Genomic DNA, 25,276 nt, shown 5'->3' with positions numbered 1-25,276 from the left:
AAGACAATTAAATGCATTTAGCTTATGTGTCAGCAGTAGCCCGAGGGTCAAACCCAGCCGTGCCGTGACAGCTGCAGCAGAAACTTGAACCTCCTCCGACTTCATACTCCACTTCTCCCACCCACCCGTCCTCACCTCTACATGACAAAGTCCAGCACAACCCTTCTTCTCCTCCCGCTAACCCCCTTCCTCATTCTACTGTTGCATTTGAATGTGAAAAGCCTCTTATGTGTGGCCCAGGGAGGGGCGTCATTAGCGTTAGCGGTGGGCTAATGCTGTCATTCGGGCTTGAACCGGATTTGCTTTGGATGCGGGTCTGGGTTCCCAGAGGACATGTGCTGCAAATCAAACTAAATGAGAAAATAAGTAAAGATTTGGGAGGTTAAATCTGTCTCAGACATCTTCTAGAAAAGGTGGCTGTGGAGGTGGGTTTTAAAAAGGAGTTTGAAGGGATAGTTAAAATTCTAGCATCCTTCATTCACCCATCCTGTATAGGACTCTTTCTTCTGTGGACCCCAGAAGAAGATATTGTGAGAAATGTCTCTGTGGTTTTGTGTCCATACAATGGAAGTTAATGGGGGCCCATTTTCATTGGTTACCAACACTCTTCAAAATACCTTTTTGTACCAAAGAAAAAAAGTCATACACGTTTTTATGAATTTATGATTATGGGTGTACTATCTTTTAAGAATGACCAAGACGGTCTTTTACATCTGTAATTCAAATGAATGAAATTATTCGTTTCAATTCAGCATTTCTAGATGTATTGTGTCAAACCTCAGGAATGCAACGGCAATGAGAAATACTGACAGCATGACAAGACACGTGAAAACGGATAAGAATCCAGGTTATACTCTAACATAAAAAATACATTTTGAACTTTTGCTAAATACACAAACTTTTACTAAAGTAATAATGGCTTCCACCGAAAAACAGAAATTTCTGATACTACTGTATATTCATAAGACTTAATATTCTTCAGAGTCATTTTTTTGTTTGGTTGACCAGTGAAGAAAACTAAGTGGGTCATTCTTATGATACCACTGAAAACAATAATCATAATGAACTTAATTGTGTACTATACCTTTCATAAAGCATCATTTTAACATGTGAATGAATTATTTATGTATTTAATCGCAGTTTCTGCTTAAATTCTCATTACCGTAACGCATCCTGACGTGTTCATTTTACATTATATAATTAGATGTTCTCCTAGATGTTCTCGAATGACATTTTTATAATAAAAATGAACAAATTTGAATGAACAACGTAACATTTTTAAAAGACTGTTTACACACACACACACACACACAGATAGTTACATTAAGTTAGATTTTATGTGAAGAAACACATCTGCCAGTATCTTTCAAATACACAGTTTTTTCTGCACATGTGGAAATATGACTTTTGTATTGTTTAAAATATGAACTTGTTTTCTGTGCAGTATGCGAGGCCTGAAAAAAATACAGAGGATCTTTTTAAAGCTATTTGTCTTTTTCTGCAAAAAATGCTAATAGAAACATTTTGTTTGGAAAAAATCTTGTTAGTAGTTCACAGAATAAAATAAAAATGATCATTTTAAATAAACACATATATAAATAATATATAAATAAATAAAAGCTATAATAAATTCAGAAAGACTGAAATGGTGCTTTCTTACCTAAACATATTGTAGCCGTACTAAGGATAAGTGGTGATATCATGGCAACACTGTAATACACTATAAAAAAGTCATGGTAATATTATTTTTGACTACTGATATATCGATCTTCATGCTTCTTTTTAAATAAAACAATGTTTTTGAGGGAAAACTGTTGTATGACATAAATACTTGTGCGTGCGCGGTACATGTGAATACGTTTGGTATAATGGTCCTGATTCTGTTTCTTATGCTTTTTATTTACAGGTGACGCATTTTACTAACATTAGTAGTAAAAAAATTAATTGAATTAGTGAGGTCGTATAAATGTAGAAAAGCGTTTCAACCATCATCCTTTTTCTCATTGTTACCTCCCTAGCTTGACTCAAATAAAACAGCTCGATTGAATCTGAGTTCACATTTGCAGCACTTTTGCTGACTTTGAAACAAGCGAACAAGAGAAAGGTAGAGCGTCGGAGTGAGTGGGCTGGCATTGTTCAGCAGGAGGGGAAAATGGGGCTATCAATTCCACTCAGATAACCCCCGCATTGCCATTGGCCCTCCGGCCACACCGTGACCCCTGGGGCCTGAACTCGGTGGTCATGTGACCAGGCTGAAACTGACCAGCAGGGCTGAGCCTGAGAGGAGGATCAGTGAGAGTCAGAACAGAGGGGAGCAAGCTGTGAGAAAGGAGCTGGAGAAAAGACAGTCATGAGGCCTGTGATGTTCCTCAGAAGGATACGTGTATGAATGGATGACAGGGAGACCGAGCGAGACATGAGATGGATTCGTGGGAAGGTAAGAGATGGACAAATGAATAAGAGATGGGATGCTTTAACTAAATCATCTGAGATCACGTTACTGTTGCTGTGTGTTTGCAAGCAAGGCTGTTTAAATGAGAGAGAGAGATGTTAACCAGTTAAAAACGCCCCTTTAAAAGGGTTCGTCGTGTAACTAATGTGAAGTCGATTGTGAAATTTGTCGTATCCGTAAACTCATATTGCATGAAGATCCCGCATTAGTGTCTGTTTGTGTACTTTAACGGTATATCTGCTAAGGGCTAACAGCCATAACAGCTCTTTACTGTAAAGATGATCTTTATAGTGGAATATGTACTTACTTTATCATACAGGGAAATGTTGAGAATGTGCAGCGTCATACATATTTTATTCAGCTCGAGAAAGATACAAAATGTCTTCGAATGATACATGTAGGATTTTCAATGCAATCTTTAAGCTTCTTCCTTTTTCATGGAATAATAGACTAGACGTTCGCACTCGCAACTATACGGTAGACGGAGATACGCTTTTATGTTCGTGTATTTGTTTATGCAATGAACCTTTTTGGTAAATAACGTTTGTTTTTTGCAATTATTAGGTTGCACGTGCAGTTGAAGGATCTTTTTTTTGTTTACTTCCTGCACGTTCGGGCTAACCGTTGATCGTATGTAGTATATTTATCATATACAGCCAACAGATTTCCACACTGTTTGCTGTTTGGTTGTGTATATTGCACTCTACATCCCTAGTGTGACTTATTGGCAAACCAATGTCATTTTTAAATTGTTTGTGTGTTTTGTGCGTTTATGGTTGTGGCACAGTGTGGTATGCGGGCTGCGGCCCATCTGGAAAAGGTTTTCTGTGTTGACCAGGCAGCTGTCTTCATGCAATGGCGAGCGGGGGTCAGCGGAGCTCCTCGCTCATCTGGTTAAACCCCCGATACACACACAACCCCCACGGCCCCTGCGCGGGTTTATCACTGTAGCCCAAACTTCACCCCTCAGCGCTCTAGATTGTATCAGTTTGGCCCCCCAATCGTATCTCAGTTTGCTCTGTAATGACGATAGACCTTGATCGCGATAGCGGATCAATTTGATTTCACTCAGTGAAGAACCAAGCTTTGATAAAACGAAATACAGTGACTGTTTAAGATTGGTCGGCCTTGGACCTTGACACTTTAGCATCTCCTTAACAAAACTGGAACTTTACGAATCAATATCTTCCTCACAAAATGGCACCCACCTCATTCAGTAGTCATTCACGCGTATTGTTTCCGCAACGAAAAGAATGAAATAGGCCGTCGTGTCAAACGCAGACGTGCTGGCTACTGGATAAATGTGGTATTAGCTTTGTGTCTGTGTTAGTTTTAAGATTTAAGATGACCAATTACTTTCCTCAAAAGGTGGTGTGAAAATGCCCTCGCATGATGACAGAAGGTGCGAACGCTTCTTACTTATTTGTCAGATCTTTCAGACACGGCCTCATTTGCTTATTTTAGGCGCTTTCATAGATGTGCTTTCCTTCACCTTTCGATAAGTTTGTGCCATTCTGGAAAACTTCAAATGCTCAATCCCTGATATTTGTGTGCTTGTATGGTTGTATGTTTTGAACAGTAAAAAATCTTCAAACTCTTGTTTTTATACTCCAACACACATTTATATATAGAGATGTGAGGTTGAATAAAGACTACTGAGTTCTGCCTTGCCGAATAGTCAATGAAATATTAGCTTGATTCCAGAAGACACTGTCATTGGATGATAAACATGTTCAATCATTTCAAAATATTGTACATTTTTCAGCATTAACTTCTACACTGTAAAAAAGGTAATTTTACAGAATTGTTCAGTTTTATTAACGAAATTTTCAGGTGTTTTTGAAAGGCAGTTAAATGTTGAATTACAGAAATAAACAGCTGTTTACTGTGATCTCAGTTGGGTGTAAAATAACAAGAAAAACAAGTACATTTGTCAGCATTAACTTCTACACTGTAAAACATTTTATTTTAAAGAATATAACGTTTTTTTTTAAAGAAATGTTCATGTGTCATGGCAGTTCAATAAGAGACAAACAGAATATTTACTATAAATAATTGTCTCGGTTGGGTGTAAAATAACAAGAAAAACATTGAATTTAACTGAACTAAATCTTTTTACCGTATGATTTTTTTCTTTTATAATTAGTTTATAATTTGCATGTTTATTAAATTGGATTGAAAAAAACCCAGAGTATTATGTTGAAGAGAGAATATGTTCAAGGGTGGTATGTGAAAACACCATTTTGTGTGTGTGTGTGTGTGTGTGTGTGTGTGTGTGTTGGGGGAGGTCTGAAAGCACTGTACATAATAACTTTACCTCCTCCTAATCCTATTCGACTGCCGCCCATCTCTGTTCTTATTGTTTCCGGAGGGCCATCGTCTCGAGTCTTCACTCATCCTCCTGTCTCTCTCTCCTCAATACTTCTGTCTGTTCTTCCTCTTTCCTTTCTCTGCGCTCTGCTTAGTTTTTCCACGCGTCTTTCCCTAAGCTTCATTCGTCACTCACTTATGCAGGAAGTCACCTCTGTGGCGGAGGAGGGTGGGCTGGGGGGTTGTGACGGTTTTTGTGTGCGTGTGTTTGTGTGCGTGCAAACACAAAGGGGGAGGGGACTCTAAGCTATGTGAAGATCAATAACAGCAGAGAAGGTCATTAGAAAAGGTTCAGCAATTCCGGAGCTAAATTTAGTCTCAACTAAAACAAGAAGTAGCCATACTGCCAACCCATAAATGAGCCTTTATCCATAACTACACCCTGGAAACAAACATCCTTCACACTGTGCTCAGTTCAGCTTGGAACCTGAAGTTAAATCTTATAAATATTGAACTATGAACTATATTAAATATGAACTTGATTTATCTATTTTTAATGAATATTTTATTCATATTCTCAATTAAGGAACAGTGTGTAGCAGAAAACATTTACTGAGGTTTTTGCTAGTATGACATATTCATTTGTCCATCATTTTCCATAAAGAACAAATCGCATGAAATAAAAAAGTACCCATAAGGCCTTGGTCTTCTGCTGAAGGGGCTGAGAAAATGAGTCAACAGATCAAAGGGTCTTCATGTTTGTATCTCCATTCATGTGGTAGGATAGAGTGAATGAATTCAGCTTTTCTTGCAACCACTTGAGACTTGTGATGAATGATTCGCACAATCAAGGTTATGACTCTGTATTCATTTGTAATTCAAACTCGTAAATCCTCATTTTAAAATAAAGGAGAAACTTAGGATCTGGTGAGCTCAGAAAAAAAACATCTGCCCTAGTGATGAGAGATCAATAGGGCTTGGTGTCTTGTGTAATGTTTGCAAATATTTCAGCTTTTGATGCGCTTTATCTGCTGATGGCCTTTATTGATTTTGTTAAGCTAACTATAGACGCTACTGAGAGGCCAACAATGCAGAAGATGTTGAAACCCGCCGATCTGGTTGAACGCGTCAATATTCTGCTACAACTTAGATCACCGCCGTCGGTTCCAATTTTCGCTTTTGCTTTATCAAGTTTTCAGATAATTGACCCACTTAGGGTTATGAGGTTTTTCTTTCGTAGCTCGTCCAACAACATCTATGGTGATTAAACTTTTTTAATGCTCCAACTGACAACTGACTGGGTTTGAAATGCTCTTTTTGGTTTACGTTGCAAGGGCCCCTTTGTGTAGGGCGCATCGCCTAGCGGCCCCCCAAATAAAGACTTATAATCTTAAACGTAGAAATTTAATCAAACCAAAAACATATTCAGTTTCACAATGCTGGAACATCAATTATTTTGGTTGGTGGGCTTATTTTTCTAATGTTTGATTGCATACAATGTATGATAAATGTATATAATTCATAAAATCTGTGGCCCCCTGGATCCATCTTGGACCCCCGGGGGTCACGGCCCCCAGTTTGAGAACCACTGCTTTAAAATGCCTTTACAGCACAAAGCTTTTGTTAGCTGCAGGTCCAGGATTCATTTATTCTGAGTAAGCGGAAAGGTTTACATTAAGAGTATCAGTCTAATTACCAAATGCAAATTCTTGGCCTCTTGTGATGGATATAAGATGACTACACTTGGGGCGTTGGGGTGGACATTTTTTCTTATTCCTTTTTTATGCTTTGAGGAAAGCTGACTTAGCCATGACTCTGAAAGTGTAAAGTGTGGAACTGAAAGCATTAACATAACACTGTCCGGGCTACAGAGGTGTCAGCAACGAGGAGACAGATCAGAATACGATTTTGGATATTTGAGTTCAACCAGGACTTCGGATTTAACCAGCATCTTCACGTTCCACTGAAAGTTGAATTCGTGCATGTTGCAATTTTTAACTCTATCTTACGTTTTAAATCACAGTTGTTTTGACTATTTTCGATCCGAATTTAAATATGCACTTGATTTACTGATAGATGACACATTTGATGGGTTAATCTCATCTAAACAGTGCCAGGCATGCATACAGGCCAAAAGCTAATGGATGTAGAGAAAGAAAAGATAATCCAGTGGATTACAGGAATGCACAAAGAGTGGAAAAGTACAGCAAAGCCCCCCCTGACCCACTCAGCTGGGGCTGATTGTAATGGAAACGAAAGACAAAGACCTCAGTAGACCTCTGTGTTGCTCTCCCCGAGCCCATCCTCCGCTCCCTACCCACCATCATCTGCTCGGCATCCCATCCTCCGCCGCTTAGCTACACACACCTGCCCGGACACATGGCGACTCTCCTCTGGAACATAATTTGTGCACGATAACCACAGTATTGAGGATTTTCTTGTTTAGTGTTGATGAAAGTAATCATTTGGAAATGTGATGTATTTGGGTTGTAACGTCTTCCATTCGATCATCTTCATTGTAAGAAGCTACATAAGCGAGCGCTTTTTGTTACATTGCGTTGCCGTACTTGGACGGTGCTTTCAGTTTAAATGGTCATAAAACGCGGAGTATGGGGTTTTGCCGTCCGAGATGGAAACTTTTGGTCAGCATGTTATCAGTGGCTTTACAGTTTAAAACCTAAGTCTCTGCATTTTCTGCCTGTGGTAAAGTCTGGAATGAAAGCAGGCCTGACCTCAGGGTAACAATGCAGGTTTTAATAGCTCCAGTGGGGGGTCTCGGCACTGTGTGTGGAAGGCGGTGGAGTCTTGCCCCGAGGTTAGAATCAAGCTACAACCTGATCTTTATTCCAGGACACAAGATGACTTTTGAGTTCAATACAGTAAAAGATAACATGCTGTAAAGAGAATCTACTATAACAAGTAAAACACGACATTAATGAGAATTTAGAGGGATAAATGAGCTTATTGTCATAAAACTATGTTCTAATACAGGAAATAGGTCTTAGTTATAAACTGTAAGAAAAAACATAATGAATAATTACAAAAATTTTCATTTGACCCGATATGTGAGCCGCTTATGTAAGATGAACCCAAAACGATCGGCGGCAAATAAAAACACGTAAATACACATAAATGAGTGTTCCACAAGCATGGGGGCAGATGGTCCCGGTAATATTTCGGGAATGCTCAAGTGAGCGACGGGGCGGAGGGGTGCGAAGTGACGCTGTGGGATCAAGTGTGTGAAGGTGTGAGAGAACTCCAGGTTTATAGGGTGGCCATGCACTTGAAAGAGAGGGCGTCAAATTTAACCAATCAAGAAGGCCGGGGTGTGAATAAAGGAAGCAAACTTTGCAAGCGCTGTTTTCTCATTTAAGGAAGAGAGTCATTTCACATACACTGGTCAATAATTTATGGTTTCGGATGCGCCCTGCATAACACAACATCTGCCAGGAATTCAAAGCAAATGGTTTGAAGAAACAAGGAGGGTGTTACATTACTGTATGTGTTGGGCTTCGCTCCGTTTTAGTTCTGCACACAATATGAGAATACGTTACTTCAGTCTTAGCTGCTTTATTTGGAAGGGAAGTTAATTTGCTTGAAGATTTTTAGAAAGCACAAAGAGACATAAGACAGTGTTTGGGATGATGTTGCAGTTTTATATCACACTTGAGCAGTTTGTGATTTGGGGATGCTTCTGTTGTCATTATGGTGATAATCCGCATCTTTGAAAGTCGAGCCGTATGCAGTACATTATGGTAAAGCTCTCAGTATTGTTAAAGTTCACCGCTGGTATTTCAATGCCAATGTCATTCAGATGGTAATACAGCAAAGCTTTTAGAAGTCGTCTGTTCTCATTTAAAAGATCAGCGGCCGCATATTCCCTCCCAGCGCCTCTGACAAATGAAGAAGTCAAGAGACCTGCTGAGAAGATTTAAAGTGAAATAATATGATATGACATTTCAAAATGTCACTATTAATAGATTTAAAGATAAATCCACTTGACAGGCCACCCAGCCCTACCACAGAATGAGAGTTTGTATTTTTGGATGTTTTTCTTTTACAGATAAATGAAAGCATAGCATGGAAAATAAATAAATACAAAAGAAAAATATTTACTGAAATTTCCCCAGCTTATATTCAATCCACCGAGAAGTTTGTAAACAAATCTTGCCTTGCCAAAGTCACGTCAAAACATGCACCTTTTCATCTCCCTTTGAAACGAAACATTGTAAAGGAAAACGTGAATGAGAGCCCTACACTTAACCCTCCTCTAACTGTATCTGTGCACTGTTGACCCCTTCTCAGTCGGAAAGCCCTGTCTGCTCGGCAGAACATTCAAGCATCTCTACTTTAAAAGCTCCAGCGGCGAAAGAAAAGCCAGCATTTGCACTGTAATCATACTGTCCTATAGAGAAGTAAAAGGCATGTCAGATGGTATGAATGGCCTGTTCTTGACTCCGCTTCAATGACGGGCCCGTGGAACTCCCTCTCATATTGAGAAAGAAAAGGCGCTGGGCCATGACCCTGTTTTTATGACTTGAACTCTGCGTTAATGGTCCACAGCCACGGCAGTTGACCTCACCACATTCTACCAGCGGCAGTTTTTACCCGTATTTTTTTTATTCCCTCACAGAAATTATATAGTTTGTGCTTATACATTTTTTACCTATTTGTATTTACATCGTCTCCATTAACACGATCCCCTTTACACATCGTAAAACATCAGAGATCTTGGTTAGTCTGAAATTGTTTTAGCAAACATTTAAACAAATCCATTGAGAAATCACATCAAAAGAACTCATATTTTGTAACGTACAGCTATTCTTTTACAATATCTATTAAACTGCATAGGGATGCCAGATATACCAAAAAGATCGTAATATTGCGAATGTGAATATTGAAGTATACATATCGCAGTATATAAGTTATATACGATCAAAGTTTAAGGTCGATGCAGATTGTTTAAATTCGTCTTTCAATCTTAAAATTGAAATGTTTTATATACCGAATCTTTTCCTAGAAATAATGTGAAACATGTATTGGTTCATTTATTATGATCAAATATATTTATTATTATTTAAAATCGAAACATCACACTGTATAAAGCATATTGTATTATATACGAAGTTATCTCATATCCCATTTTTCTTCAATATTGTTCAATCCTAACCGATAAATGTTTAAATTTTGCCATTTCTGATTCATGCTCACAGTTCATGTGTCTCGCAATACTTAAAATACGTATAAAACAATTGCATTTAGATTCATTACAAAAACGTCAAAAGTACTTATCCCGATTCCTCTCCGTGACTGTTAAGTCTCTTTCACCCTTCTCTGTGGGGTTTATTTAGCCGTCTAAAGCAACAGTATGTTGGCTTTATTGGTTCATTAAGCAGCCGATGGGGGGGGGGATGACCTCAGTGTTAGGTGATATCATAATTCTGACAGCGGGCGAGCGGGACAGAGGGAAGGTAGGCGTGGAGGAAGGGAGAGAGGGTTGGTGTTTCCGTTGCTCTTGGTTTGAACCCTTTCTTGGTTAAGTCAGCCGTGACGCCACAGCAGCGGTGAGCAAGCACATTCCTCTCACGGACATACCATACACCGTTACCATGGCACCCACCCATCTGCTCAAGGATTGTTTTTTGGGCTGGGGAGGAAGGGTGTGTTACACTGTTTGTTTGTCTTAGTCGTGGCAATTTGGTCAAGCTGGGTTTGTAAACTACATTCACATATATGTGCTATTAAGGCATTTTGCAATGATCGTCCATAATGTATTCACATACATACGTTGAAACATAATGGACTTGATTCTAATAAAGATATAAAAGGTGGTAAATTATTGCTCGTTTTTTCACAACCAGATAGAAAATTGGATAACATTTGGATAACATCAGCACAATAAAACACTTTAAAGAAGCAAGCAGGTTATTATATTGTGATTGGAGATTATGGATTGTGCACAATATGTTCAGGAAACAACCCAAAAAAAACCCTATTTTGATTTCGTAGTTCTGGTTCTCTCTGTAATGTACAGTGCTTACCAAATGTATTTGACCGAAAACACAATTGTTTTAGGAATCTTTATTGCATTTATTGGCCAAATGACAACTTAAACCAACTTAACCGTCTTTATATACACATCATAACCAAAAACCTCATTTTTATATTTATTTATATTTTCTATGGCCTCCTTTGGCTTTGCGTTGTTGTTGGCTTTGGACAGGATTTACGAAACGATTCTTAAAACAAATCTAAGATTATTCTGAATATAAATTATAGGAAGTTTAATTTAGTCGAATATTTTCTTTTTTCTTTTGAGAATAAATTAAAAAATAACAAAATGACATATGCTTTGTAAATCAATCTTGAGAATAAAAATACAACAAATGAAAGATTTTTTTCCCGGAATACGAAACATTCCCAAGATTATTCTTCGATTAGAATACACCATTTAAGAAGAGTTTTCTTAAGAACATTTTGTGAATCCACCCCATTGTTTTTAAGTGCTTTTCCATGATCTGTGTTGTTGTTGACAAGTAAAATTGGAGAAAAGAGGCAGTTGTATGCTCACAATATACAAAACGTGCACATAGTCTAATACATAACCACACATTACCACACTAATCCCTTTGTTTGTGTTTTTTTGTTGTTGTGCCAGATGACCAGGCTGAGCAGCGCTCTTGTCTCATTTGTGGAGACCGCGCTACTGGACTGCACTATGGCATTATTTCCTGCGAAGGCTGCAAGGGCTTCTTCAAGCGCAGCATCTGCAACAAGCGCGTCTACCGCTGCAGCCGCGACAAGAACTGCGAGATGTCGCGCAAACAACGCAACCGGTGCCAGTACTGCAGGCTTCTCAAGTGCCTGCAGATGGGAATGAATCGCAAAGGTGAGATACTTGTAACCAGCATTTTAATTCTAGCATCTGGACGGACTCCTCTAACTTGTTTATCCGTGGACAAGTGGTCAACTCGTGACCATTTAATCTAAACGGCTTAACCAGTAAAACTGCATTGGGTACATTTTGCTTGTGAATAGATTGACTCGACACTCGCCAAACCAGCCCTAACCAGTGTAAACCAGTCTGGACGTGGATCATGATAGATGAGATGATGTTATGTTAATACTTCACTTTTGTGATGTACTTTAATATTGGTGGTTTTGTCAAAGAAAAGCATCTCTATTACATGAAGCACAGCCAAACTTAAGCATCACAACTGGTTTAGATTTTTTTTAAAGTGCCTTTATTTCACAAATATGTTAAATAGGTACTAAGCAGGAACTCTTGAGGAACTTTAAGGAATGGTTGCTTTTTGTTAATATCCTTTTTTTTGTTACAACAATACATCACAATACTCATTCATTGCATTGTAATGGGTTAAAAAGCACTTAAGACTAATACAATATTAATGACAATGGACTTTGAGCACAGCTGATGGAAAACAGTTGGCAAGAATCACTTCTGCCCTCTAGCGGCCATTCAAGTCGTACACAAGTGCAAATGTTTGAAGCTAAGCTTTGCATTGAGCTTCAGGAATATGGCTTTAACAAAAGACTACGTATAAGCGCGGGTATAATGCATGGTGTCATCTTGCAATATTATTAGTTTATTATAGATGATTTACTAAGATTCTCAGTAGATTGGATGCCAGTGGAGATATTTTGAGGAATGTTGGTAACCCAACAACGGCGGCACCCATTGACTTGCATTGGTTTTGCGTCCATACAATATGGGTACCGCCATTGTTCAGTTACCAGAATTCTTCAAAATATCTTTCATTTGTTATCTGTGTAAGAAAGAAAGAAAATCACGCCGGTTTGAAATGAGTAACTGATGACAGAATTGTTCTTTGGGTGAACTGTCCATTTGAGTTTAAATTTGAGGTACCCATTTCTGTCTAGGGTTTATTTAGCTAAACACAAATTATAAAGTAAGTAACACCATAGATGACTCTATTATTTTGACGCAAAATTCGGACCCAATAAGCATGGACCACCACAACGCCTTATGTTAAGACTAATGTATTACAAATGTTCATTTGAAATGGAGTAAAGGATGTAAAGGATGTCAGAAAGGACCAAAAATACTAAATGTTTTTGTAGTTTACATCCAAATCTCCTTTGTCAAATCTACGAACCTGTGTTTTAATATCTATTGTCACCCATGTTGAAAAGTAATTTCTTCAAGGTAAAGTTCTTTCTAAATTGACCTAGAGGTCATTATTTTCTTTTTTTCTTTCAGCAATCAGAGAGGATGGCATGCCAGGAGGAAGAAATAAAAGCATCGGTCCAGTTCAGGTACCCATTATTCCTCTCTCATTCACTTTACAAAACACCGCTCCCATGTCATCAAGTCCGTCCCTGCCATACGTTTCAATGAGAGTTTCTTGTCTTTTATTTTTCTTGCGTCTGTTTTGTATTCAAGCCGACTTTGCTTTAGCGCCTGTGCCCTCTCCAGGCGTGATGAATGGAGCGAAACAGAGCTGATTAGTTTTGGTGCCAAAGAAGACGAGTTGAATTGAGATCCTGGATAAATAGATGTACGTGTTGATAGAACGACCTGTGGCCTCGGCATCATTTAAAGATGTTAATTTCATTAGCAGAGTCGCTGTTTTCAAGGCCAGCGCTGTGGCGACCAGATTGCCTTGTCATTCCTTTTTGTGGCCTTATCAAATCATTGTGCTGTGCTGCTTTTCTACCTTTGTGAGCATGGCAGTATTAGAAGAATGCATTGCATTCTCATATCAGATAATAGTTCGCCTCACGTTCCGTGAAGTTTAAAATGTGGCCTTTGATAAGGTTTGCATGCAGCAAGTTCTTTGCTTTTTTCTCTTTTTGCCATGCGGTTGTTAGCGTTTAAGCTTCACAGGTACACGATAATAGTGCAGTGAAGCGTCTAGCCTCTATATTTAGTTATTATTCACTGTGTTTTTATTCAGAAGGACAAAGCAGGCATCTTTCTAACTCACTGTTGGGCTCTCGTGAGTACCAGATCCCAGAGGCCGCGATCGTATTGATTCACACTAATTGCCTTTGGAAAACACAAAAGCTGGTCGCATCTCGCACAATAAAACACTTTTAGGGCTGTTAAAGATGGCTTGAACTCATCAATTGCATTAAAAGGGGAATGTTAGTGCGTGGCCTTGACTCAAATCCTGGTTTGTCTCGTCTTGGCGGTCACTAGTCTTCGACTGCCTTTAAATTTAGATATTGCAGAAATCAATCTGCAAAAAAACAATCACCACCTTTTATTCTCTCAATAGATTTCAGATGAAGAGATTGAAAGGATCATGTCGGGACAGGAGTTTAAGGATGAAGCCAACATGCCAGAACACACTTGGGGGAACAACGGCGACAGTGACCACAGTTCCCCTGGCAACGGCGTCTCCGATGGCAACCAGCCGTCTCCTGTATCCACACTTTCATCCAAGTGAGTCCTTCTTGCTCACGGCAATGTAACCGGGAATAGTCATCTGGAATCATAGAATTTCAGTATAAAGTGCATCTATGATGGCTGCTTGACAATGTTTTTCAAATATATCGGTCATATATATCTGTTATGGCATCCTATTGAAATGTTCTCTCTCACTCAACAGCCGTTCTGCGGAGCTAAACGGCTACACCGCTGCTCTGAGAGAGCAGTACATTGGTAACGCTATGGCCCAGCACTATCAGTTCTTGCCTCATCTTTTTGGATACGCTGCACAGCCGCGGAGTCTGTACCCTCAGAGCCATACCCTCATCAGCCAGCTGGTGGCAGCAGAGGAACTGGCCCCGCTTGGCACACCCATGCTCATCGAGGACGGGTAAAGAACACTTCATTGGGTCCAACAGACCCTCAGTCATTCAGAATCAATGACGGCCGTTAGACATTTGTTTTTTAATAACTGAAACTCATCTTTCAAGGTATTGTTGTGTTCTGCTTGTGAGCTTTTCATTGTTGGTGTGTAATGTCCCGAATAGATTATGAAAGGTATTCCTAATGTCTTAAAGGGACAGTTACCCCATTTACTCACCCTCGAGTTGTTCCAAATCTGTATATATTGCTTTGTTCTGATGAACACAGAGAAAGATATTTGGAAGAATTCTTGTAACCAGACAGTGGAAGTAATGACAATGGAAGTAAAAAGGGTCCCAGACTAGTTTGCGTTCCTACATTCTTCAAAATATCTTCTCTTGTGTTCAACAGAACGAAGAAATATTTCCTACTATAGTTGTCAGTGGTTGCCAACAATTTCTATTTCAATCCACATTTAATAGTTTAAAACGTTTTTCGCGCTTTTGTCATTACAAACTTGTATGACTTTCTTTCTTTTGCAGAACACAAAAGAAGATATTTAGAAGAATGTTGTACACTGGCACCCATTCAGTTGCATTGGTTTTGTGTTCATAATAGAAGTGAACGGGAGCAAGTGCTTCACATTTTTCAAAATCATTTTTTGTGATCTGCGGAAGAAAGAAAGTCATACAGGTTTGAAAGATGGGCGAGTCAGAATTTTCAATTTAGGGCGAACTATCACTTCAAGGCTAAAAACGGCATATAGGAAATGAATGTAGGGGAATGTATAATAATGTGGATATTTCATAACATCTGTAAGAATGATGGTTTCTGTAAATTTAGTTTGGTGGGGCATTTCTATATTCTAAAAATGCTCATTCTAACTATACAAATTATCTCACTTAACGCTGTCTTTCACATAGGTATCGGGTCACTCAGGTGGAGCTCTTCGCCCTGTTGTGCCGACTGGCGGATGAACTTCTGTTCAGACAGATCTCTTGGATCAAAAAGCTTCCGTTCTTCTGCGAGCTGTCCATCGAGGACTACACGCGGCTCCTGAGCGCCACCTGGCAGGAGCTCATCCTGCTGGCCTGCCTGACCGTCTACAGCGCACAGGTTCTGGGAGACCTCACCAACGTGACCGACAAATACACACCGTCAGACGACGAGCTGCAGAGGTGAGCTACAAGTGTTTGCTTTGTGGGTTGTGTTTTATTCGGTTGTAAATTGTGGTTTAAAGTGGTTCGGACTAAGCCAGTCCTTTAGTTTGTACTGCATTTTTATAGTGACACTACCCCTCAGATAGCTGGACATAATTCTGATGGATACTGAAGTCACTGGAACTAGCTTTGAGAAAACCAGTTCACTTCAGAGTTTGAATGGATTGTTTCAGTGATTCGGTTTAACAGTGCACACCAATATGTGCGCGTCCTCAACGGCAGTCCTATAATGGGGTAGTTTATGCATCATTTCATGACATGGAATACGTTTTTTATATTTAAAATAAAATATGTTATAGAAGAGCGTTTTGGCGATCTATCGAATTATAAGTTTCCAGTTCTGCATTGTGAATGCAGTTTATCACTTTATTTTCTATGAGGTTATGTAGGCTACATGTTAATGTTACCCACCTGTTTTATGTATAAGTTCTCCTCATCAGTTTGACTAAATCATGTCAGGTTAATAATAAACTCTGATTCAGTCACAAATGAAGCATCACAATAATAATCCACATAATGTGTTGGTTCTGAATCTAGAGTGCTTTGTAGTTCTTCAAGTGTCAGAACTTGCATGGGATGCCAGGACCCCAAAATATGTATTTTCATTATAAATACGGCTGCCGAATGTTCTATTATTACAGTTGCTTTCATTTTTTCTAAATGTACTGTTTATAAGTATGCGTTTCGGTAAAATTAGAATTTTGGTTTCGTTCTGTGAACTACTAAAAATTTTTCCCTGAATTTCAAAAAGAAATATTCTTTCGATTTGCATTTATTTGCAGAAAATAAAAACGGGAGAAACAGGACACAATAACAGAAAATATCAGAGCTCAAATGCTGCAAAGAAAATAAGTTCATATTCACTTTTAAGCAACACAACAGTGTTATTTGTACATGTATTTAGGAAAAGTTCAAACATTCATTTTTTATGTGATAACCAATTTTGATCAGTTTTCATGTGTCTTTCACATTGCTGTTGGATGACTTTATGTCTCTCCTGAGACACTGGACTGGTCACAAAACAGCTTGACATGCAGATTAAATCAAAAAACCAAATGGTCTCTTTTGGGCTGTACATTTGCGAGTGCCGGAGCCGGAGAGGTGTGTGTGGTATTTGTAAATGAGTCAGGAATCAAATGACCTCTGAACCGTCTCCCCTTGATCTCCTGGAGAAATTTACTGCTAAAGAGTGGGTACAATCGCAGGGCATCAGGTCTTAAGTAGTGAAACATTCCCATTTAGCGGACAGGAACACTCGAAAGGTCACCACCTTCCTTTAGGGAGGGAGATCAAAAAGACTGCTGGAATTAAAAGGGAGAGGCAGATATATTAGAGAGGCTGTGTATTGTATGTACTTGCATTGAGTATGTGATTGTGGTCATTTAACACCGGGATACTTCTCGTATTCTTCGCCTTATCTATACGACATTATCACAATTCATTTGCTCTCCCACTGACCCAGGTTCTTACTATCTTGTCACTACGGCACATCAATTAGAAAGATGCTATAAAGAATTGTTCAGGAGCCCCGGGAATAACATGTCCGCTTGTGTATTTTGTGGTTGAGATGTGGTGTTCCAATGGTAAATATGGGTTTGAATCCACTCCTTATTGACCAAACTGTGAGGTCGTTCGTTTCTATATGAAATCTATCGTTGACTGATGAATCGTTGTTTGTGTAGTTTCAGTGAGGATGGGATGGAGGTGATGGAGAAGCTGATCTATCTGTTTCGTAAGTTCCATCAGCTGAAGGTCAGCAATGAGGAGTACGCTTGCATGAAAGCCATCAACTTTCTCAACCAAGGTAAAGCAGCATTCAACCACTTCAGTCATAGTATTATTAACTTAACAACACTCTTCTCAGCTCTGCTGGTTATTGCTTTATCCGTTATGTCCTCATGAGCTTTAGTTTCAATAAACAGCTTTATTCATTGCATTATTGAACACAATTTTCTCCGTCGATGAACTATAATATTAAAATGCCATAATTGACCTATGATAGAACTATGTGTGAAGTATCTCACACATTTTTGTATATTTCTGTAAAGTATACCAATTTCTGTAATGCCCACAGTATAGATTTCATCAGGGGGTTTCAAAGTGGGGTCCGTGGAGCCTCCAGAATGTTCTAAGGGGTCCCCTGAAAGTTTTGAGAGACTAAAGTTGTACATTTCCATTGAAGATTATTACAGTTTAATTTCAACAAATAAAATATGTTGTCTATATAATATCACACTTACTATTTGTCTAACAGTTTAAATGCTTCTTCATACTAAAAAAGTGGATATCTTTGCAAAAGATTCATTACATGTGGGGGTCCTTGGCGTAAAAAAGTTTGAAAACCACTGGATTATATCTCCACCCTTTACAGAATACAGCAAATACATATGAAAATATAGATTTCAACAAATTTGCACTGATGCAGTATGACAGTGAGACAAAACAAAATATTTAGCTTGCCAGGCAATTTACTAACAATATTGAAAGCAAAAAACTGCATTTAGTGAAGGGAATGCATATTAAGTGCTACTGGCTATGGATGAATGATACCGGGTGTGGATGTCGGTCTACGCTACGACTGAAATTTTCTCTTTTTTATGTGACGTATTTCTTTCTTCTCTTCTAGATATCCGCGGCCTGACTAACGTGACTCAATTGGAGCAGCTGAACAAGCGTTACTGGTACGTTTGTCAGGACTACACCGAGTACAAGTACCCTCACCAGCCGAAACGCTTTCCTGAGATCATGATGTGCCTGCCGGAAATCCGCTGCATCGCAGGTTAGTGTTATTATTGATGATTATTACACGGCTCGTTGGATTGCTTGATTCTGATTGGCCAATTGCGACATTTGCAGGTTCGTTATTTCCAGATAACGACCGCTCAAAACTAATAACACACGGTGACCCGGGTGCACCTGATCAATCTTTTAATAATGATTCAGCCAAATTGCCTGTTCGTGACATTTGAACGTCGTTTCTTACCTTAAAACCGAAGGTAAACGTCTTTTCCACGCGGAAGGTCTACATTCGTTAAATTCACATGTCACGTCCAGTTTTTGTCTCATGTGGCACGTAGCCGTGTAATAAGCGGGATAATGTACGAGCAGCCGGCCGTTATCGCGAAATAAACCCCTTCAGTGTGACACAAGACCATTCGCTTATTTCTGCGACAACAGCCGGTTGCTTGTACATTGTGCCTTACTTATTTACTTTGTAAAAGCGACAATTTAACGGTCAAGGTCTCACCCCCTCTCCCCTCATATTTCAGGAAAGTTGGTCAATATTCCTCTGGAGCAGCTCCCTCTGTTGTTCAAGGCGGTATTGCACTCCTTTAAGTCAAGTTTGAACAACTACAGGACAGGCTCCTCCCCCTGCGTGACAAAGGGTACCGCCCCTGCCAATTAACCCCCTCCCCACCTATTGCACGGGGGCGGGGTGTTATACGGGGTGGGACTCCGGGTACCCCACTCCTCTCATGAATGTGACGCGAAACTATTTTATGCATTTGGTTTAGTGTAGTTTTGTTTTTATTCCTCTCTATTTATTACCAGACAGAGCTGAATGTATGTCGATCCACACTGTGCACACGATGCTTGTTTTTCAAATGAAAATGCACAAAAAGCGCAGTGGATTTCACACGCTTCAGTCCAACTGCGTCACCACTGATCAGATTAGATCTACTGCTAGGTTTTATTTGGGACCTTTATTCACTTTTGCGGGGTGCGGATAGGGACAGAACTTGTTTTATTGAAAAACTACCTCAGGAAGAAAGTGTTTCACGTGCTGGTTTTTAGTGTGCAATGCGCCATGCTGATCAGTCGTGTGTGTTGCACGCAACATGCGTTTACATTGCACAGCAGTTGTGAAACATGTGGCCCTGTGGTTTTATCTTCCTTTATAATGCTGTGATAGAGAGCGCGATTGTTTACACAGAAGAGAGATGTACGGTTTCACAATCATAGGCTGGGGATGAAATGAGGATTTTACTTGACTACAGAATATGTGTGTTAATGTTTTATTGATTTTCTTTTTGACCAAAGTGTTATGCAAGTTTGGGGGGAAGTGAGCCCTCTGCTAAGTTCAGCCATGTTTATATATATACAGTCTCAATTTCATTTAGGTAATTCCAGCGCTAAAATGACTTTCAGCAAACGGTTTGCACTCAGTCTGACAATGAAGAGTGGTTTGTTTTATTAGAATCGACCATTTCGCGGGTATTCGCCCTCATTATTATTATTATTATCATCATAGTAATAAGGAAGCTATACCGATATTTATCTGCTGAAAGAGCAGTCGTGTCCTTCAAGACATGCACGCTGGGTACGTTTTCCAAAGCGAATCCTTTCATATGAAATCAAGATCGTAATTTATTCGTTAAAATTCGGTGCGTTGAATTTTGAGCAAGCAGCGTAGTTCGGGTTTGCTGCTGGTTCCTTCCCTCGCGTTTTAAACAGGGTAAAGTTACCGTTTTTATCGTTCGCTCACAGAAAACAAAGTGCTGATGTACTTGTAGCTTTAGTAGTTTGTAGTTTTCCGGACATCGTAGGTCCTTTTAGAAGTTTTTTTGTTCGTTTTGATTTTTTTATCCAAACGGGAGGGGGAAAGTGTGGTTTCAAGTGGTGTTTGGTTTGAGGTTTACCGTAAAAGCGAGAAAAGTAAGAGACATGACTGAGATGTTAGCAAGTCCGGCTACGACAAGCTATCCGACGCCTTGGGGATTTTGATAAGTTTCGATTGTTTTTCTTCAGTTTTTACCGAGGCATCACTGGACGTGCTCGCTGTAACTCTCATCATTTCAGACATTCCAGACACGTTAGATATGCGTCGAGTATTGTTTACATATTTGCACCTGACAATGACTCTCGGGGTCCGTACCAAAGATGTGTGTTCAGGCCCGACAAGTGCAGCTAAAGCCGGGTGGCAAAACACTTGGCTCTCTCAAAGCCTTTTTCATTTCGAGTTGACATTTTTAAATCAAATTTCACCGTTCTGTCTGTGCGCTGCTTTGCGTGTCCTTTACCCTAAACGCTGCTCGACACGCAGGTCATCGTTTCACGCAGTCCGCGACGCATTTGTTTGTATCCCGTTGTTGTTTCGCTTTACGCGTTGTTTACTCATAGATATCGTGAATGTTTTCTTTTCTCGTGGGGTTTTGTTCTGGAGGGCGAGCAAGCTAAATGTTGACTCTTCTTATAGACTAAACTCCCGATACGGCAGGTAAAACTCCAAAACACGCCGAACTAAAGCGCGATAGTAAGTGTTTTACACAACATTGCCTACGTACGAGCAGAGTTGTAGGTGTCTGGAACAACCTCAGATTTTCGCGAATGAGTTTTATGACATTAAACGTTTGGAGAAACACTCCTGGCGTAATGGTTGTAAAGGAGACCGGCTAAAGAATGAGATTTGCAGGAGTATGGGTCGGTTCTCTGGAAGGAATTCAGAGAGATTTGGGGGGGGGGGCTCAGAACTTCCTTTAAAAAAAATTGATCCATATCCATTTATTCCTAAAGACCTAACATCTGACCCCGTTTGGTGTTTTCCCATCATCGTTTGACTGTGCATCCTCATTTGCTCCTTTTTATACATTTCGACATTGAAACTACCTCTTGTGTGTGTCATCATGTTGCGGCGCTTTCATCGGGATAAAGTATTAATCGTTATTTATTGGTTTCATAGCACCAGTGACCCCGTTTCTTTGTGTGTGTCATATTCCATTTTATAACCTTCTCCGATTGAGCTAAGAACATGGTTTCCACCTTTTCATATCCGGTCGTTGGCTCGCATGAAAGCGGGTGCAGACACACATCAAATGCGTGCGTTTCCTTCATTCTTCAATGAAGACCGTTTCTCAGTGCAATTTTAACAGTGTGACATGAACAGTATTATATTCCTAGTTGATAACACTGTATGTAGATTGTTTTCATATGAAGAATGTATTTTAGTGTGTTTTCTCAACTGTTTACGTTTTTTGTCAATCCATCGTAATTGTTTTAATGCTTTGACACTTTTTAGCCAATCAGATTTCTTTCACTTGATTGTTACGGGTATGCTGATTGGTTATCGAAAGACTATCAAAGTGCTGTAGGTTTTACCTTTAGACTCCATAGACGGGGAACTTCTTACAATCTTTATACGGTTCTCTGTGGAATTATTCTTAATCAAATGGGTGTTTTGTAATGAGAAACAATGGTGAATGTTGGGGTTTGAGCAAACCATAAGAAGCCAGATGAGAGGTTTTGATGCATGGGTGGTATCTCAGGGAATAGACACGCTCTTTGAAAACCCATCAGCACATGCCATGGTTAACATGCTGAGCGGTCTGTGGGTCTTTAAATGACCTCGGAGTGACAGTAAATGTTAGATGATGTTTTGCCTCGGTGTGTTTTGGGGAGCGTTGTTTGAGGTGTTTTTCCTAACCCGTGTCCAAAACCTCTTGCTCTGCTTCACTTTGACTACCTGTGAAGAATGTGACCCATGTGTGTTATAAAAAGCATGTTTAGAATGTTTTAGGACTTGAAACCAAATAAATGTGAATCTTATGCAACTGTGAAACTGGGTCTTGTCATTTCTAAACATTCTGTTGTTCGTCATCACAAAAGAAAGAAAATACAGAAATCCAGAGAAGTAGAACCAGAAATGTCGTCCATAGGAGACAGAGCTTTCATATGACAAGCACTCAAAAGTCAATATTATTACACTGTATTATTACATTTAATTGACAGTTACAGCATCATACTTTTGATGTATTTTAATAATTGTCTCATTTGTTTTAATTTCTTCAATTTTAGTTCAAATATGTTTGATATTATTATAATTATGGAATTTTACAGATTTATTTGGATAGTTTACAATTTAAAGAGATAGAGGTTTAATTTGTCTACATCTATCAGTTAATTTTTTTTTTCAGTTTGACATTTTCAGTTTTTGCTTTTCATGTAGAAAGTCGTTTAGATTTTTATTCGATGTTTCCTGCGAAAATAAATGCAAAACCACACAAATGAGGAGTTTGACATTAAGACTTTGATGACACACAAATTAGACCCCAATAATCTCATATTCTGACTGCTTGAGGTTAATAGTCTCAGGTTTGAAGTCTATTTAACACTTTCTTTGTGAAAAGCGCTACTAACCAAACGGTCCGTTGTTTATCATAAAAGATGTAAATGACTCCCTTAAGATTGAACTGATATCATTTTGACCCGGACTTACAAGTCAGCAAATTCTGTTCGTCCATAACAGAGGTGAGCTTGACCTCAAGTCATCAGTCGCTCGGTTTGATAGTGGCAAACACACTTGGCCGTGTTTTGTCATGTAAACATAAACAGACACCCAATGGCTCAGATTCTCATCAATCCGGTCTTAAATGCTAAATGTGTCCATCATTGCAGGATGAATAATATTTATGCACTGATAGTACCACTTCACTGAACTCAGACCTCTGTAGCTTGTGTAAATACACATGTGACAGAAAGAATAAATGAATGCAAGTCTCACTGCCTGACTCGGACGATTTTTATGTTTGCATGCGTAATTGTTTTAAAAGAATTGTTATAAAGATAATATTAAGCATTGCTCTTACAGAAAGACATTTTGTGGGCACTTCGGCAAATATAGTTTATAATGTAATTATTTACACTTTGAGTGATTTCTGAAAGGTCTCCAATTTTAGGTTAGCACTTGGTGGTTCAGTTCCCAGGTTGCCAATTCTTGCATGTTGTCAATAGCGAACGCACTCCTGGAGGGCAGTGGATGGTTCACATGAACGCAGCATTAGCGCTCATATTTTTGAGAAATATCGTTACCTATATTTGTATTCATTAGCATTCTGTACAAAATGTTTCATGTTGCTGCTTTTTACTGGACCCAACACACTCTGTACAACGTGAGTTTGTTTAGAAGTCATACACAGCACTGGGCATTGATATGAGTGTTTTCTAAATACATTATTTTCTTATCGTTTGAGTGGAGACATGATACGGCAGTCATCCTGCCACAAAGACAAAACAATCATAATGTCCCAACACATCTTAATTTATGGTGACTATGAAAACCAGGTTCATTTTCACAGTAACTCTGACCTCTCTGCTGAATTCATGTGGTGTTTAAAGGAATATCCAATAAAGACTCAAAATGAGATATCTCGCAGCATTTCAAACTGATTCAAGTTACAAGATTTGTTTAAGGTAGCTCATTTAAGTTCAGTTCAATATGATGCATCAATGTCAGGTTAAGGTGACAAGAAACCCAAGAATCAATGATGTTGACATAAAGATTAGGAAAGCAAATAAAGATTATTTCATCATTTATTTATCATCATGTTTAGAGTAAAAACAACAATTTTACAGAGTTTTATGTTTTTAACAGATAATTCACATATTTTTGAAATATGGAAATTAGGTAAAGTTACAAAACAAATACAAGAAAAACATGTCATTTTGCGTGACAATACTGTTATTATACTATGTTTTACAGGTGCCTCAGCTGCCCTAAAATGACAGTTTTTATGGGATTTTTTACAGTGTATTTTTGAAATAGGGTTAAAAAGCTTGGAATAAAAGAAAAAACCTGCAGCGTTACAAGAAAAACATGGAAACCCTGCAATTTGACGTGGCGAGACTGTTATTTTACTGGCGCCCCTGTTTTATGGGATTTTTTTTATAGTGTATTTCCAAAATAAGGTAAAAAAAAGTCAAATTACAGAAAATACAGCAAATTAAAAAAGAAAAAACATGGAAAATGTGTAATTGTATGTGACAAAACTGTTTTTTACATTTTAACTGGCGTCTATTTTTTTACAGTGTCGTTGAAAATCTGTATATTACTGTGTGTTCTGTGGAACACAAAGAAATGGAAGGACACAATTAAAGAACACAATGGCGGTCAATGGAGACCAATGTTGTTTGGTTATCAACATTCTTCAATATATCTTGTGCTTTATTCAGAAGACAGAAACTCATACAGGTTTGAAGGAGAGTAAATGATGATAGAATTTTCGTTTTTTTTTGTACGAACTGTCACTTTACATTTTTATCCATTTCTCCCAGATGGGATACTGACTGCTTTATTTCACTAAATAAACCTCTCTGAGTCACGGTAAAACACCTTTTTTTGTTCCACAGAAGAAACTTCAGATTTTTTAAAACAATGAATTCACTTCTGGGTAAACTACTCCGTTCAATATAAAGCAAAGGTAGCCGTATGTTGCTTCTTTAACCACACAAGGACAGTTGTTGCAGCAGTGAGGGAAGAAAGAGCTTTTTCACCTCTGACCTCTCTGAACGTGTTCTCTTAAGGTTATCATGGGGCTGGTTCTTGCCTGTCAGCATTTACATCACCGTTCTTCTCGCGGTCAGGGGTGCGGGGCATTTACTCTCCTCTCAAGGCCAATCGACCAGCTACGGCCAAACGACAGTCCCCCCTTCTCTTTTCCGAATACCCCACCTCCTCGCTTTTATTAAACGCGTTCTGTACATGAGCCCGTCTCATATCTGGCCTTCACTACCGCACCCCCT

The 25,276-nt window shown here is 39.0% G+C and overlaps 1 protein-coding gene across 1 annotated transcript; it reads left to right on the top strand.

Annotated features, from left to right (window-relative positions):
- The first annotated feature begins 2,291 nt into the window (after positions 1-2,291).
- On the top strand, positions 2,292-22,313 carry nr6a1a (nuclear receptor subfamily 6, group A, member 1a). Its single transcript, XM_079466786.1, has 9 exons — positions 2,292-2,437; positions 11,421-11,651; positions 13,005-13,060; positions 14,026-14,192; positions 14,359-14,568; positions 15,464-15,718; positions 17,443-17,564; positions 18,387-18,539; positions 19,030-22,313. Exons 1-9 carry the CDS (start codon positions 2,422-2,424, stop codon positions 19,164-19,166), a joined length of 1,347 nt encoding a protein of 448 aa, XP_079322912.1. The 5' UTR covers positions 2,292-2,421; the 3' UTR covers positions 19,167-22,313.
- The last annotated feature ends 2,963 nt before the right edge of the window (positions 22,314-25,276 follow it).

Source organism: Barbatula barbatula (assembly GCF_947034865.1).
Source record: "Barbatula barbatula genome assembly, chromosome: 11".
Taxonomy (NCBI): Eukaryota; Metazoa; Chordata; class Actinopteri; order Cypriniformes; family Nemacheilidae; genus Barbatula; species Barbatula barbatula.
Note: the sequence above shows the minus strand (reverse complement) of the source record. Positions and strands in the feature narration are given on the sequence as shown.

Coding starts and splice junctions, on each gene's coding strand:
- nr6a1a (XM_079466786.1), top strand. Junction 14,569..15,463: donor CCCATGCTCATCGAGGACGG/GTAAAGAACACT, acceptor TCTTTCACATAG/GTATCGGGTCACTCAGGTGG. Junction 15,719..17,442: donor TCAGACGACGAGCTGCAGAG/GTGAGCTACAAG, acceptor TTGTTTGTGTAG/TTTCAGTGAGGATGGGATGG.